The following is a 14203-nucleotide window of genomic DNA, read 5'->3' as shown; positions in this document are numbered from 1 at the left end:
GCGGGCCCTGAGGGTCTTGCCGGTGGTAATCGGTGGGTGCTAGCCGGGAAGAGGCGCCGACCCGGAGCGAGGGCGGGGTGAAGGGCGGAGCCGGACGCGGGGGCGCGGCTCACAGCGGCCCCCTCCCCAGGCGCCTTCCTGGTGTGCTGGACGCCCTTCTTCGTGGTGCACATCACGCGGGCGCTGTGCCCCGCCTGCGCCGTGCCCGCGCGCCTGGTCAGCACCGTCACCTGGCTGGGCTACGTCAATAGCGCCCTCAACCCGGTCATCTACACCGTCTTCAACTCCGAGTTCCGCAGCGTCTTCCGCAAGACCCCTCCCCGGGGAGCCAGGCCTCGGGAAGCAGGAGGCCCTGTGGAGGCGCGGTCTAGCACAGCTAATTAAACAACCCCTTCCTCATACCCGCTGTGAGGCTCCGAGAGTGGGAGAGTGGCCGTGGGCAGGGGTAGGGCTTGTGCCCTGCTGGAGCCCAGGCCCCCCGCTGATCCCCACCCAGACGGTTAACCCCTTGGTCAACTTCCTTCCCTGGGAGAAAGCCCAGAGCAGACCCCTGAGCCCGGCTGCTGGCTGCAGGGGGGTCTGTTCCGTTCTGTCCAAGGAGCGGGGGGACCACAGTAGCCCTGGGCAGTGTCCTATCAGGAGAGGAGCTTGCCCTGGGGGAAGTCGTGTCTGTGTCCTGTCCACCCCCCACTCCAGCCCAGCCAACCCCTACCTGTCCAAAAGCCTGGCAAGCTTCTATGAAGCCCAGAGGAGCTGGCCCAGCCACTATGCTGTAAGCTGCCCAAGGCCAGAGCAAGGCCTCCTGTTAACTCCTGGCCTGCAGACGTCTGAGCCCACGGAGGAGGGCATGGGCTGGGAGGGGTGAAGTCCACCGGGCACTCAGCCAACCTGTGTGCTCCTGCCCACTTGGTCAGGCTGGGGGAAAGCAGGGAGCAGGCCGCAGGGCCCAGGCCGCCGCAGGGCCCAGCCAGCTGCCCTCCGGGGCCTGCCAGCCTGGTTTCCCCAGCCCTGCACAGCCTGACCCTGGAGAGGCGATGCCGTGCCAGAGTGCCTCCCTGCAGGGACAGCACCCTGGGCTGCACCTCAGCTCTCTTGCAGGCCTGGCTCACAGGGAAAATGCAGGGCCCTGGGCCCCCAGCCCTGCGGGCTGGCTTTTCTGAGGCGGGGTGGCGTGTCTGCAATGGAGACCAGCCAGGGTGCCCACTTCTCTCCCGAGCCCTGGGAATGGTGGGCTGTGAGGGCTGTGGCATTCGGCACCTTCTCGAGTGCCGAGTGTCCCAAGGAGGGGCTGCCCCTAGTGCTACCAAGGTGCCGCTGCCTCGTCCCCCTCCGGACCCCATCCCTGCTGGGCCTGCCGCATGAGGAACTGCTGGGGAAGAAGTCTCGCCCTCGGGGAGCCACCCGGTCATGAATTCAGGTCTGCTTTCCTGTTGCTGTGGATCTGGGAGAGGCCCTCGGGGCAGACACCCTGGGGCAGGTGGACAGGGTGCCCTGGACCTTCACATCACGGGGCCCTGGGTCGCCCCAAATGTGCCTGGTGCTCCCAGTGCTGCCAAGCTCCACGGGCACCGGCGAGGCCAGGAGGCAGGCGGGCAGTGGTCTGGAGCGGCTGGCCGACCTCAGCCTGTGGGCTGCCATCCCGACTCAGCTCACCCGCCTCCCTAGGCGTGGAAACCAGGACCTTTGGAGACCACCCCAACAAATGTGTGGTCCTCGTGCTTCCACTTTAAGCCCAAGGGGGAAGCGTATGTTGCGCCCTCGGTTCCAGGAAACACCCCAAGCCCTGTCCTGCAGAGCTGGCCCAGGCCGACCCCCGCCCCGCTGGAACCCTGTGAAACCCAGCTAAGCTGGCCCTGCCCCCTACTTCGGACCGCCTGGAGGTCAGCGCACAGCTTCCTGCCCCGAGGCTTGTCTGAGTGTCTCGGCAGGAGGAGGGTGGAGGGCGCAGGGCTGGACTATGCTCTGTCGGCAGTCTGACCCGGTGGGCTCCTGCCTCACAGACATTGCATCGGCCTGTGGCCGGCCGGCGCCGTCTCCTGCACCCTCGGCCCGTCTTGTGCTGCGCTCGGCTGCTTTCACCTTTCCAAAGCAGAGGAGCTTCTGTGCCTTCTGCATGCAGGTAACATGGGGCTCTGAAGCTCTGGGGCAATTCTAGAGACAGGTGGAAGCTTCCAGAACACAGGTGACTCCTGGTCAGCCGAGGCAAGTCCCTTTCTAGCGCCAGCTCAGCCTGACACCCAGATATGCGAGGTAAGCTCCCCTCTCACTTCCGGGGATGCCGATCCGACCCCCTGTGCTCCTCTGCCCTGCGCCTGGGTCACAGTGGTGGCATGGGGCTGGGATGAGAAGGGACAGACGGGAGAGGACGTGCACAGCCCAGGCACTGGCTGGTCATGTGCATTGAATGAGCTGCCCTGGCCTTCCTGCAAGGCCTCCCTGCCACTCACTGGCAACGGCCCAGCCCAGGGCTGCTCAGAAGTGCCAGGGACCCCTGTGGGCAGGCTGCTGAAGCCGTCTGTGCCACGGTGGCCATGAAGTTCTCTCCTGGGGAGTCATGGCTGGCCATAGGGCAGCCCTGGTGAATGCCCAACTGCTACCGGGCCGGTCCCCTGCCCAGTGGCAAGCACACCCCAAGCCACAGCTCCCACTGGCATGTGGGCAAGCGGGGCAGGGCCCCCAGAGCTGTCCACGTGGGGGGCAGGAGGCTTTATTTACAACTTCGTTGACGAACACACACGCATGTACACGTGTCACGGCACAGGCACAGCCATGGGCTAGACGGGATGCTCGTGATCCGAGGGACGATGAGAGCACCGTGGGAGGCCGGGTGGCCTCGGCGTGGCCTCTGCGGAGTGGCCGTCTGCAGCGTGACAGCCCTCCCCGGGGCCACGCAGCAGGGCTGGCTTCCAAGGGCGCAGTCCGCTCGGTTTGTCAGTAACTTGGCCAGCAAGTTTCTTCACCTTTTTATGACCCCTTTCTTCTCAGTGTCCCATGAAGTCCTCAAGGGGGTCTCTGACCGGCAACAGCCTCACAGGAGCGCGGGGTCCCAGCACCCACAGCAGCCAGTGGGGCCCTCACACGGTGACCTTCTCCATCACGCTCTCCGCCACGTGGACCTCGTCCGCCTGGACGGTTACTGCCGCCGCCTGGCCGCACACGTGCTGGTGGTCCTTCCAGTCCTGGAAGGGAGGACCTGTGTTAGCAGGAGGCCAGCGGGGCCTGCCCTCAGCACACAGCAAGCCTCAGTGAGGGTCCCGAGTGGGCCCCGGGCCCTCCACCCCCAGCCGCAGTGCGCCGGGTGGCCCCCGCGCCCCCCCCCCCCAGCCGCAGTCGTGAAAGCTGTGGCTGGGGCAGGCGGGTGGGAACGCTCCCCACAGCCAGGGTCGGCCCCTGAAGGCCTCGGCCCCCATCCGCCCATGCCGGCCAGGCCTTCACCAGGCGCCACGGCCTAAGGCCGGACCACAAGGGAACACACACCGGCGAGCTTGGCTTACAAGAAGACCTCTGAACATATCACAGTCCTACCCCAGCTGAGCTGTGGGATGGGAAGAGGTGCTGAGAGAGGTTCGAGGCTGCTATGTGCGGTGTCCACACCGGCAAAGGGGAAAGGGAGACGGGAGCCGGCCGCATCTGCAGACGAGCCCCTCCACACCCGCACGCCCACCAGTGGGGGTGGGTGCCGCCCGGTGCCCCTGCACGGGGCGGCGGCAGGCCAGCCTGTCCCTGCACGGTGCGATGCCGCGTCGCCCCGCGACACAAGTGAGGCTGGGGAGGACCTCACGGCACAGCCTGGCTGCAGTGGGGACAGGGCAGCCCCGCACACAGGCGGATGGGCTTGTAAGACACGGACAACCCCGACACACGGCAGATACAGATGTGCTCCCCAGACAGAGCTCCCTTCCCACCGATTCTGAGCTTTCCACAGTAAGTTGCCTTATTTTTTGAATAAAGAAGAAACTCTGGGGCAGAGTGGCGCCTTCGCAGTGAGAGCTCTGTGAGGGTGACCCATGCCAACGGCTCCTAGCCCGTGTCCAAGGTCCCCTGCACGCCGGCTGGGACGGCAGAGCTGGGGTGGGTGGGCATGAGGACCCTGCTGGGAGTGCTATCTTCACGTCTCTCACTCGCACTCACGGAAGAAAGAAACTTAAAAAAAAATATTGGGGGCCAGGTGGTGTGGTGGTTGAGGCGCTGGAGTCCCACACAGCCAACCGCAGTTCGAGCCTCATGCCTGGTGGCTTACTTTCTCACTTTCCCTTTCTTTCTCTCTCTGTCTCTCCCTGGTCAAATTGAAGAATAATAACAAACACATTTAGATAAGTAATTCTTTAAAAAAAGAAAGAAAGAAAAATTGATGGGGGCCATCAAATAGCATGGTCTAGACTCCGAATGGCCAACCACGGTTCAAGTCCTGGACCTGGAAGCTTAGAAATCACACCGGGCACATGTGCGTGCATGCCTAAAACCCCAAGAAGAGAGTGAAGAAGGGTTTGTGGCATGGCTACCTCTCTAGGGGGTGGTTTTTCAGTTTCCCTGTCTGTCTCTCTCAGGTGAACGCATGTGCCCTGTGGCAAAAACCGAAAAAAAAAAAAAAAAGTAAAAAGTCGAAATGATTTTATATATATATATACACACACACACATATATATGTATGTATATATGTATATATATTTTTAAATTTCGATGGCTGGCTCCGTGGCCTGGTGATTAAGGCAGCTGGGTTCCACATGGCCAACAGCAGGGTTGGAGTCCTGGCCCAGGTACTTGAGAACCGTACCAGCGGCAAATGGAGGAGGGGTGGCGACGAGACCACGCCCCCTCAGATGCTTTCTTGCTTGTGTGCGCATGAGTACACAAGCCCTTGACAAATTTTTTAAAAAAAGGTTTTATTTTGAAAACTACCTGAGGGAACCAGCAGTTAGTGTAATGGCTATGTCGCTGGACTCCCACGTAGTCGACTGCGGTTCGTGTCCCGGACCCGGTGGCTTAAAACTCACGCCGGGTGCATGTGCGTGCGTGCCCAAGATCCCAGGAGGAGAATGGAGGAGAAGGGATTGCGGCGTGACCATCTCCCCTGGGGGGGTGATTTCTCGCTTTCTGTCTCTCTGTCTCTCTCTGTCTGTCTGGTGAGCACGCGCGCCCTATAGCGAAAATCTCTCCAAAAAAAAGAAAACTACCTGAAAACAGACCTTAAATCTACACACTCTTATGAAAGCACTCACGGTAGGGTGCGACTGCACACTCATCGGTGTGGGCGTGTGTCATCCAGCTCCCTTCTTACTCGGCCCCGGAGCTGGCCCTCTCAGTGGCCCTGCTCTGGGCCACGCCAGGCAGGAGCCTAGGACTTCCCCAGCCCTGGCTCTGGGGCAGGCAGGGGCGGGACCCCTCAGGAGCCGCACCCACTCAGTCACGTTCTGTCGTCCTCCTCTGGTTCCAGAGGCCTGGTGGGGCAAGACGCAGAGGCACATCAGTCCCCTCTGAGCGACACAGAGGCTGCCAGAGAGTTCTCTGAGCAAGCAGGCAAATGCCCAAGGGTAACTTCCAAAATCTCAAGTTCTGGACTCAAAGAAAAAGAGCAAATCTTTCTATCTTAAACATCAACCTGAGAAGCCAGGATAAGAAATTAGTATTTTACTTTTGGAAAAGGAAAGAAACTGGCTAAATTCTTAAAAACAAAAACAAAAAGAACCAGCAGTTAGCATAATGGCTATGTCGCTGGACTCCCACATAGTCCACCGCGGTTTGCGTCCCGGACCTGGTGGCTTAAAACTCACACGGGGCGTGTGTGCGTGCGTGCCCAAGATCCCAGGAGGAGAATGGAGGAGAAGGGATTGCGGCATGACCATCCCCCCTGGGGGGTGATTTCTCTCTTTCTGTCTCTATGTCTCTCTCTGTCTGTCTGGCGAGCGCATGCGCCCTACAGCGAAAAACCTCTCCCAAAAAACCAAAAAAAACCCAAAAAAACAAAAACTGACAATAAAAATACCTGAGACAAGGGGCCACAAGGTGGCGTGGAGGTTAAGGTCTCTGGACTCGCACATGGCTGACCGTGGTTCAATTCCCAGACCTGGCATCTTGCTTTCTCACTTCCCTCTCCCCTCACTCTTACCTCTCTGGTAAAATTTAAATAAATAATTAAATAGACAAAGCTTAAAATAAAATAATTCTTTAAAAAAAATGCCTGAGACAAAGAAATAACAGAACTGGAGGCTGGCAGGTGACGTGGTGGTTAGGCACTGGACTCCCACATGGCCAACTGTAAGTCAAGTCCGAGACCTGGATGGAGGCTTTCTTTCTCACTTTCTCTCTCTTGTGCCCTAGAGCAAATTTAAAAATTAATAATGGGACCAGCAGGTGGCGTGGTGGTTAGGGGTGCGGGACTCCCACATGGCCGACCACAGTTTAACTCCTGGTCCTGGCGGCTTCACTTTACCTCTCTCTGTGTGTCATTCTCACTTTCCCTCTCTCTCGGGTCAAAATAAAAATAATAAATAAATAAACCTTAAATAATTATTATTATCATTTGGATAGGTTTTTGCTACAGGGCACATGCACTCACCAGAAAGACAGAGACAGAGAGACAGAAAGCGAGAAATCACCCCCCAGGGGGGATGGCCATGCCCAATCCCTTCTCCATTCTCCTCTTGGGATCTTGGGCACGCACGCACACGCACCCAGCGTGAGTTTAAGGCACCAAGTCCAGGACTCAAACCGTGGTCAGCTACATGGGAGTCTAGCGACAGCCATTATGCTAACTGCTGGTCCCAATGTTAAAGAATTATTTAGGGAATAATAAGAAGAAGAAATAAAAATTTAAAAATAATAATAATGATTTTTTAGAGAGTTTTTTGCTATAGGGCACATGTACTCACTGGAGAGACAGACAAAAAGTGAGAAGTCACCCTGAGGGATGGCCACATCACAATCCCTTCTCCATTCTCCTCTCAGGATTTCAGGCACATATGCACACATGCCCGGCATGACCTAAGCTGCCGGCTCGGAGACTCAGGCTGTGGTCAGCTATGTAGGAGTCCTGCGATGTAACCACTACGCCATCTACTGGTCCCAAATAAATGATTTTAAAAAATAAAACAATTCAATATACTTTGAAAATGACGACTACAAAATTCAAGAAGCAACCCAGTGGCCAGTAGGTGGTGTGGCAGTTAGGGTGACGGGATCCCACATGGCCAATGATGCGTTCAAGTCCTGAAAAAAACATGCCAGGCACATGTGTGCGTGTCCAAAATCCCAAGAGGAGAAAGGGTTGCTGTGTGGCCATCTGTCCTGGGGGGCAATTCCTCACTTTTCCTCTCTCTGTCTCTATTTCTCTCTGGCAAGTACATGCTCCCTGTAGCAAAAACTGAAAACACAAAAGAAAGAAAGATAACTATCCAGGCAGGGCCAGCCCCTCACCCAGTAGTTACAGGAGCTGGAACTGGGTCCCATGGCCAACCGTGGTTCAGATCCTATCCCCGAAAGCTTGAAAAACTGGCTTGGAGCATGATCCCAAGAGAATGGAGAAATGGAGAAGGGACCGAGGTGAGGCCACACCCACTGTCCTGTTCGGGGTGCTCTCTCCCCTCCCCCAGCCCCATCTCTGCTGAGTGCATGCTTTCTCTGGCAATTAAACAAAGAAACCAATAAGAAAAAAGGAAGAATAGGGACCAGCAGTTGGCGTAATGGCTATGTCGCTGGACTCCCATGTAGTCGACCGCGGTTCGAGTCCCAGACCCGGTGGCTTAAACTCACGCCGGGCGTGTGTGCGTGCGTGCCCAAGGTCCCGAGAGGAGAATGGAGGAGAAGGGATTGTGGCCTGGTCATCCCCCCGGGGGTGATTTCAAACTGACATCTGTGTTACCTGGGGCTTGCTCTGAGATGCCCAGCCCTTGAGCCCAGGCAGGACAGGATGACCAAGACGGTGGACACCACCCAGCTGCTCCAGGGCCGAGCACAGCCTGTCTGCCACATGCACACCCGTGTGCTTCAAGAGCACACACTATGACGTCTGGAGTGGGAGGGCGTGCGGAGCGCCTCCTCAGCCCCAACGTTCTTTGGGGTCCAGGTGCAGGGCTCTTAGTGCACTTCGATGTGCTGTGCAGACCATCACGCACTCTGTGCATCTATGCCAAGCCTTCTATAACTGCACTTTAAATTACCACTGCTTCTTACGAGTCAGACCCTGAGGGAGCTCAAGGGGCTTACCCCCAAAATGATCAGTCCAGTTAAAAGATGGGCAAGTGAACTGAACAACTCTCCAAGGGAGACATACGAATAGAGTCAACGCAGATGAAAACATGCTCGACATCCCTCATCATAAGGGAGATGCAAATCAAAACCACAATGAGATGCCCAACCCCAGTCAGAATGGCGACGATTAAAAAAATTAAAAATGCGAAATGCTGGCGAGGCTGTGGTAAAAGGGGAACTCTCCTACACTGTTGGTGGGACTATAACCTAGTACTGCTACTGTGGAGATCAGTACAGGGGTTCCTCAAAGATCTGTAAATGGAGCTACCATCTGATCCTGCAGTTCCACTCCTGGGTATCTACTCAAAGGACAGGAGAACGCTCATCCATGTTTACTGCAGCATTATTCACCATTGCTGAGACATGGAACCGACCCAAATGCCCTTGAACAGATGGATGGATTGAAAAAGTGTGGCACATATACTCTATGGAATACTACTCCAGCCATAAAAAATAACAAAATCCTGGCATTTGATAGGAAGTGGATGAACATGGAAGATTTACTGCTAAGCAAAGTCAGTCAGACTGAAAGAGAGACATCGTATGTCTCCACTTAATGTACACTTAATGCATTCTATGGCAGAAACTTGAAGATTGGAAGATATAAAAGCATCAAGAACAATTGTGATACTAGAGACTGTGGAAGGAGGGTGGGAAATGAGGGAGGGTGACAGGAAGGGAATCAAGGGGAAAAGAAGCAAAACATTTAAGGAACACAAAAATGGAAATGCTCTGTGGATGATAACGTGTATGATAATACCTTTAATTGGACCAATATACAGTGTATTCATACTGGGAAAATTCATATACAAGCTGTAATTATATGGGGGTTGAATATAAACAAACAAGTAAATAAATCAGACTCTGAAAGAATAAGCACAAGGTCGCTTTCACCTCTAGGAGATGGGAGCGAGTGTGGGGACTTCAGTGCTCTATCTTAGGTCATTTGAAACACTGAATCTCAATGGGTGGTAGAAAGTTCTAAAACTAACAATGAATAATAGGGGCCAGCATGGAAGGGTGGTTAAAGTGGCTGGATCCCACAGGGTCTACAGCATGGGTCGAGTCCCGGACCTGGTGGCTTGAAAAATATTCCAGGCTCATGTGCGTACATGCCCAAAATCTCAAGAGGAGACTGGAGGAGAAGGGATGCACCATGGCCATCCCTCCTGGGGGTGATTTCTCATTCCCCCACCCCTGCAATGAGTGCATGTACCCTAGAGCAAAATTAAAAATGAAAAACTAAATAAAAGGAGTCTGGATCTGGGGCTTGACAATCATGCTGGGCAGGTGTGCATGCCTAAAATCCCAGTAGGAGAATAAAGGAGAAGGGACTGCAGCCTGGCCACCCACAGTGGGGAATGATTTCCCCCTCTCCCTCTCGCTTTCTCTCCAGTGAGCACACACACCCTATAGCAAAAACCTAAATAAAAAGAAAAGAAGAAGAGAGGAGAGGAGGCGGGAGGAGGCAGACAGGAGATGCACGGGTGACTTCATGAGGAAGGGCTGGGCAAGGTGGCCTTGGACCCTGGTCTAAGAACAGGCTGTCCTGTGACTTGGAAGGAAACGTCCATAAAAACGAAGAAGCACCGACAAAAGCCGTGACCCAGGGACCTGAAACACAGCACTAAGGGGGCCCGACGCACTAGCAAAGACCACGGCAGGGCCGTTTCCTGTCACACTACACACGCAGAAAACACGACTCTGCAGAGACGGAGGGCAGGTGAGCAGGCACTGGGGCGGGGGCGGGGGCGGGGGCAGCTGAGAGGGCCAGGCGGACCTCAGTGGTAGTGGGAAGTGCTAAAACTGAGCTGAGAGGCGTGTGCTGCCCAGAGTGTCCTGAAAAGGGAGTGCATGAAGATGCGTGGGTTTTACGGTATGTGAATTATCCCCCAATAAAGCTGTCAAACACGTGCACACACCCTTCACATGGGTCTAGAAAGAAAATAAACTGCGAACCGAAACAAAAAGCAAGGCCAGCAGGTGGCATGGAGGTTAAGGTGGCTGGCTCTCACAACGGTTCGAATCCCAAACCCCGTGGCTTGAAAACCTTGTTGGGCACGTGTCTGCGTGTCCAAAATCCTGAGAACGGAGAAGGGATGGTGGCATGGCCATCCCCCAGGGGGTGCTTTCTCATTCTCCCTCTGTCTCGCTCTGCTGCGTGCACGCACCCTATACCACAAATTTAGGAAACAAAAACAAGTCGGGGTGGTCCTGACCCGTAAACGACATGCAAGGAGAGGCCCCCTCGTGAGTGTGCTCAGCAGCACAGGAGAGCGGCGAGGTCGCCACCCTGGAAGCAGCTCGAGCCTTTGTCTTTGTAGATCCTTCCTAGATGCCTTTCGCGTACAGGGGCGGTGAGTTCTGGGCGTCAACCAGATTGGACTAGGGAACACCTAGACGTCTGGCAAAGTGCTTTGGGCATCCTCGAGACACCGTCCTGAGGCTAAGCAGGCTGGGTGTGGCGGCTCGGACCCTCGACGTGGGTGGGCATCACCCCTCAGCAAGGGTGGAGAGACCTGACAGAGAAGCAGAGTCGCAGGTCAGACAGAGCTGGGCTGGGCAGACCTCTGTCACCACGGCCACAGAACTCAAGGCTCTTCTGCCTCCAGACTCCGGGGTTCATGCCAATGACTGCCGGGCTCTCGGGCCTTCAGCCTCTGACTGAGCTGCGCCATCGGCTGCCCTGCCTCTAGGCCTCGGCCCCTGGACTGACCAGGCTGCAGTGCTCCAGAGTCTCCGGCTTGCAGGAGGTCTGCCGTGGGACTTCTCAGCCACCGTAATCACACAGGCTGACGCCTTCCAACATATCCCCTCCTGCACCTTCAAGGGGACCCGCAGGACAGGCCAGGAGGTCTTATAGGGTGTCGTGTTGTCTTCTTCCAGCAACACTGCGAGACCCTCCAAGACCCTCCAAGGTATCAGCAGACCCTAAAGGGCCTCTGCCCATGCCCGACACGCTCAGTGCTGAGGCCACTGTTCATCTCACTCCCATGTGGACTCCTTTCAGGGGCTTCTGTCAGGCCCAGAGAGGTGCTTCAGAGTCGCCAAGCCAAGCCCTGGTTGGGGCCTGGGCACAGTATATCAGATCTTACCAAGGCAGCCGGGTGTGCCGCACTAGGTCTGCTGCCTTTCCCACGCACCCGGCACGGTACCGTTTTGTCTGCTTTGCCCCCAGACAGGGTCTCTAGCCAGGTGCAGGTCCTGCTGCCTCAGCCTTCCAAATGGGACTACGGGCGTCCCCTCCAACCCCGCTGTTTCAGACAGGGTCTTGCTGTGGTGTCCAGGCCAGCCTGGAGCTCCCGATCCTCCTGTCAGCCTCACCAGCTGCTGCCGTGAGAGGTGCACCACCACGCCAGGCTTTTAGCTTGGCCAGGTGAACCCAGGCTCCCACGTGGTCCCTACCTGCAGAGCACCAACGTAGCAGCGTGCCTCCGTGGCTAGGCCTCAGCACTGCATAGTCTGTCTTTTTCTTTTTTTCCCTTTTTTTGGAGAGGTTTTCGCTATAGGGCGCGTGCGCTCACCAGACAGACAGAGAAGAGACAGAGAGACAGAAAGCGAGAAAACACTCCCCAGGGGGGATGGTCACGCCGCAATCCCTTCTCCTCCATTCTCCTCCCGGGATCTTGGGCACACATGCACACACGCCCGGCATGAGTTTTAAGCCACCGGGTCCAGGACGTGAACCGCGGTCAACTATGTGGGAGTCCAGCGACATAGCCATTACGCTAATTGCTGGTTCCCTGTCTTTCTTTCTTTTAAGAATTATTTTTTAAATTTAATTAATTCATTCATTTATTTTAATTTGACCAGAGAGAGAGAGAGAGAAAGTGAGAAAGCAAGGTGCCAGGTCCAGGACTTGAACCGTGGTTGGCCATGTGGGAGTGTCCAGAGTCTTAATCACCACACCACCTGCTGGTCCCCTGCCTTTTCTTTTTTAAAGTGCCAGAGGGTGAGTGAGTTTGCCAGAGAGGGACAGGGAGAAAAGGAGGAAAAAGCACCCCACACAGGGCATGCCACTACCCCTTCTCCATCCTGTTAGGACGGGGGCACAAGCACACACGGACCGGTTTATTTCAGGCCTCCAGGGCCGGGACTCAACGAGTGCGCAGTCAGCCAGGTGGGGTCCAGCTCCCTTTACCATCAAGTCATGGGGCTGGTGCCAACAGCACACTTGGACGTCTTGGGGTTTTTTTTAGGTTTTTGACATAGAGCACGTGCACTTACCAGAGAGACACAGAGAGAGGGAGAGGGAGAGGGAGAAGTCACCCCCAGGGGGACGGATATGCCAGTTTTTGCATTCTCTTCTCAGGATTCTGGGCGTGCATGCACACACACCCAGCCCAAGTTTCTTTCTTCCTTTTAAAATTATAATTATTATATACATGCTAATTGTAGAGAAATTTGGGGAAGACATTAAGAAATAAAAATTTGGTGGGGGGTGCGGGCTGGCAGGTGGCATGGTGGTTGGGGGTGCTGGACTCCCACATGGCCAGTGGTGGTTCAATTCCTGGACCTGGTGGCTTGCTTTCCCACTTTCTCTCCCCCTCCTCCCCTCCCTCTCTAGTCAAATTTAAATAAATTATTTAATAAAGCTGAATAAAACAATTCTTAAAAAAAGAAAAAAATTCTTATATTTCCAGAAGAGATGTTTTCTCAGGTTCTTCATTGTCCCTTCTGCTTCTGTACATGTGCACGCGCAGGAGCACGCACACAGACATGGCCACGCTTTCTTTTTTTTCTTTTTTTGGAGAGGTTTTTGCTATAGGGCACGTGCGCTCACCAGAGAGACAGAGAGACATAGAGACAGAAAGCGAGAAATCACCCCCCAGGGGGAGATGGTCACGCCGCAATCCCTTCTCCTCCATTCTCCTCTGGGGATCTTGGGCACGCACGCACACGCGCCCGGCGTGAGTTTTAAGCCACCGGGTCCGGGACGCGAACCGCAGTCAACTACGTGGGAGTCCAGCGACATAGCCATTACACTAACTGCTGGTTCCCATAGCCACGTTTTCTAAAGTTTAGATCCTAGCTATACATAGTTTTGCCTCTTTTACTTGATATTATACCTTGATATTTTCAGTGTCATAAGATATTCAAAAACATTACTGAATGAACATAACGTTTTATCAAATAGTTCTACCAAAGTTTCAAGCCACTGGGTCCAAGACTCGAACCATAGGCTGCCATGTGGGAGTCTAGCAACTTCACCAGCACGCCACCTGGGCCTCCAACTGTGCCTTTTTAAACAGTGCTTGAACTGCACACAGGTGGAAAGAGCACCAGGGCAGGGCCGAGCGCCACTGCGCAGCCAGCAAGCTCATCACTGCAGCCACACGTGTGCTCCAGGCCACCGTGAGTGAGTGCACTGGTCATGTCTGCTCTGGTGGGTACAGTGCGTGCAAGAAGGAAGGCTGAGGGCGGTGCCCCGATGTGCTCCTCGCCACGTCTCAGTGGGCCTGTGGCCACTGTCTGGCTGATGGTTGACGGAATCCCGGCCTCGGCCCCGGAGCACCTCACCCTCCATAATATCATGCCCCTCAAGGCAAAACGAAAACTGGATTGAAAAAAATGATACGGTAAGTTGTTATCTTTTAAAACATGAGTGTGACCTGGCCACAGCGCGCATATGCAGGATTCTTCAGGGCCTTACCAGAGCCAGCTAGGAGCCAAGGAGACCAGGAAGGAGGCCCTACCCCCGGGGCTGGGGAGGAGGAGGACGGGGAGGAGGCCTCAGCCTTCCACAGGGCACTGGGGTGGAGCAGCTCTGAGCCCCGGCAGGTGCAGACAGGCTCTGTGAGTGACCAGGACTGCGGCGGCCGGAGCACACGGGAGGGAGGGCGGCCGGGGTGAGGAGGCCGAGGACGCGGGCACGTGGGAGAGGACGCTACCTTGCGCTGGCAGAACGTGGAGCAGTAGTTGACCTTGTGGCAGCCGGGGGACTCACTCATGGCCT

General features: G+C 55.6%; 1 protein-coding gene across 5 annotated transcripts in view; it reads right to left on the bottom strand.

Annotated features, from left to right (window-relative positions):
• Window positions 1-2691: 2691 nt before the first annotated feature.
• Window positions 2692-14203, bottom strand: part of DEAF1 (DEAF1 transcription factor) — a 53902-nt gene continuing 42390 nt past the window's right edge. For 3 of the 5 annotated variants that reach the window (XM_006164431.2, XM_027766675.1, XM_027766676.1), the window contains one exon: window positions 2692-3181. In XM_006164431.2, the coding sequence (XP_006164493.2) occupies window positions 3075-3181 (107 nt within the window). In that variant the 3' untranslated portion in view covers window positions 2692-3074. Of the gene's footprint in view, window positions 3182-14138; window positions 14172-14203 lie in introns of all 5 variants that reach the window. The other 2 variants (XM_006164427.2, XM_006164428.2) reach the window with 1 other exon arrangement.

This window comes from Tupaia chinensis, unplaced genomic scaffold, assembly GCF_000334495.1.
Source record: "Tupaia chinensis unplaced genomic scaffold, TupChi_1.0 Scaffold143624_1, whole genome shotgun sequence".
In the NCBI taxonomy this organism is placed as follows: Eukaryota; Metazoa; Chordata; class Mammalia; order Scandentia; family Tupaiidae; genus Tupaia; species Tupaia belangeri.
This window is presented reverse-complemented; position numbering and strand designations above follow the sequence as displayed.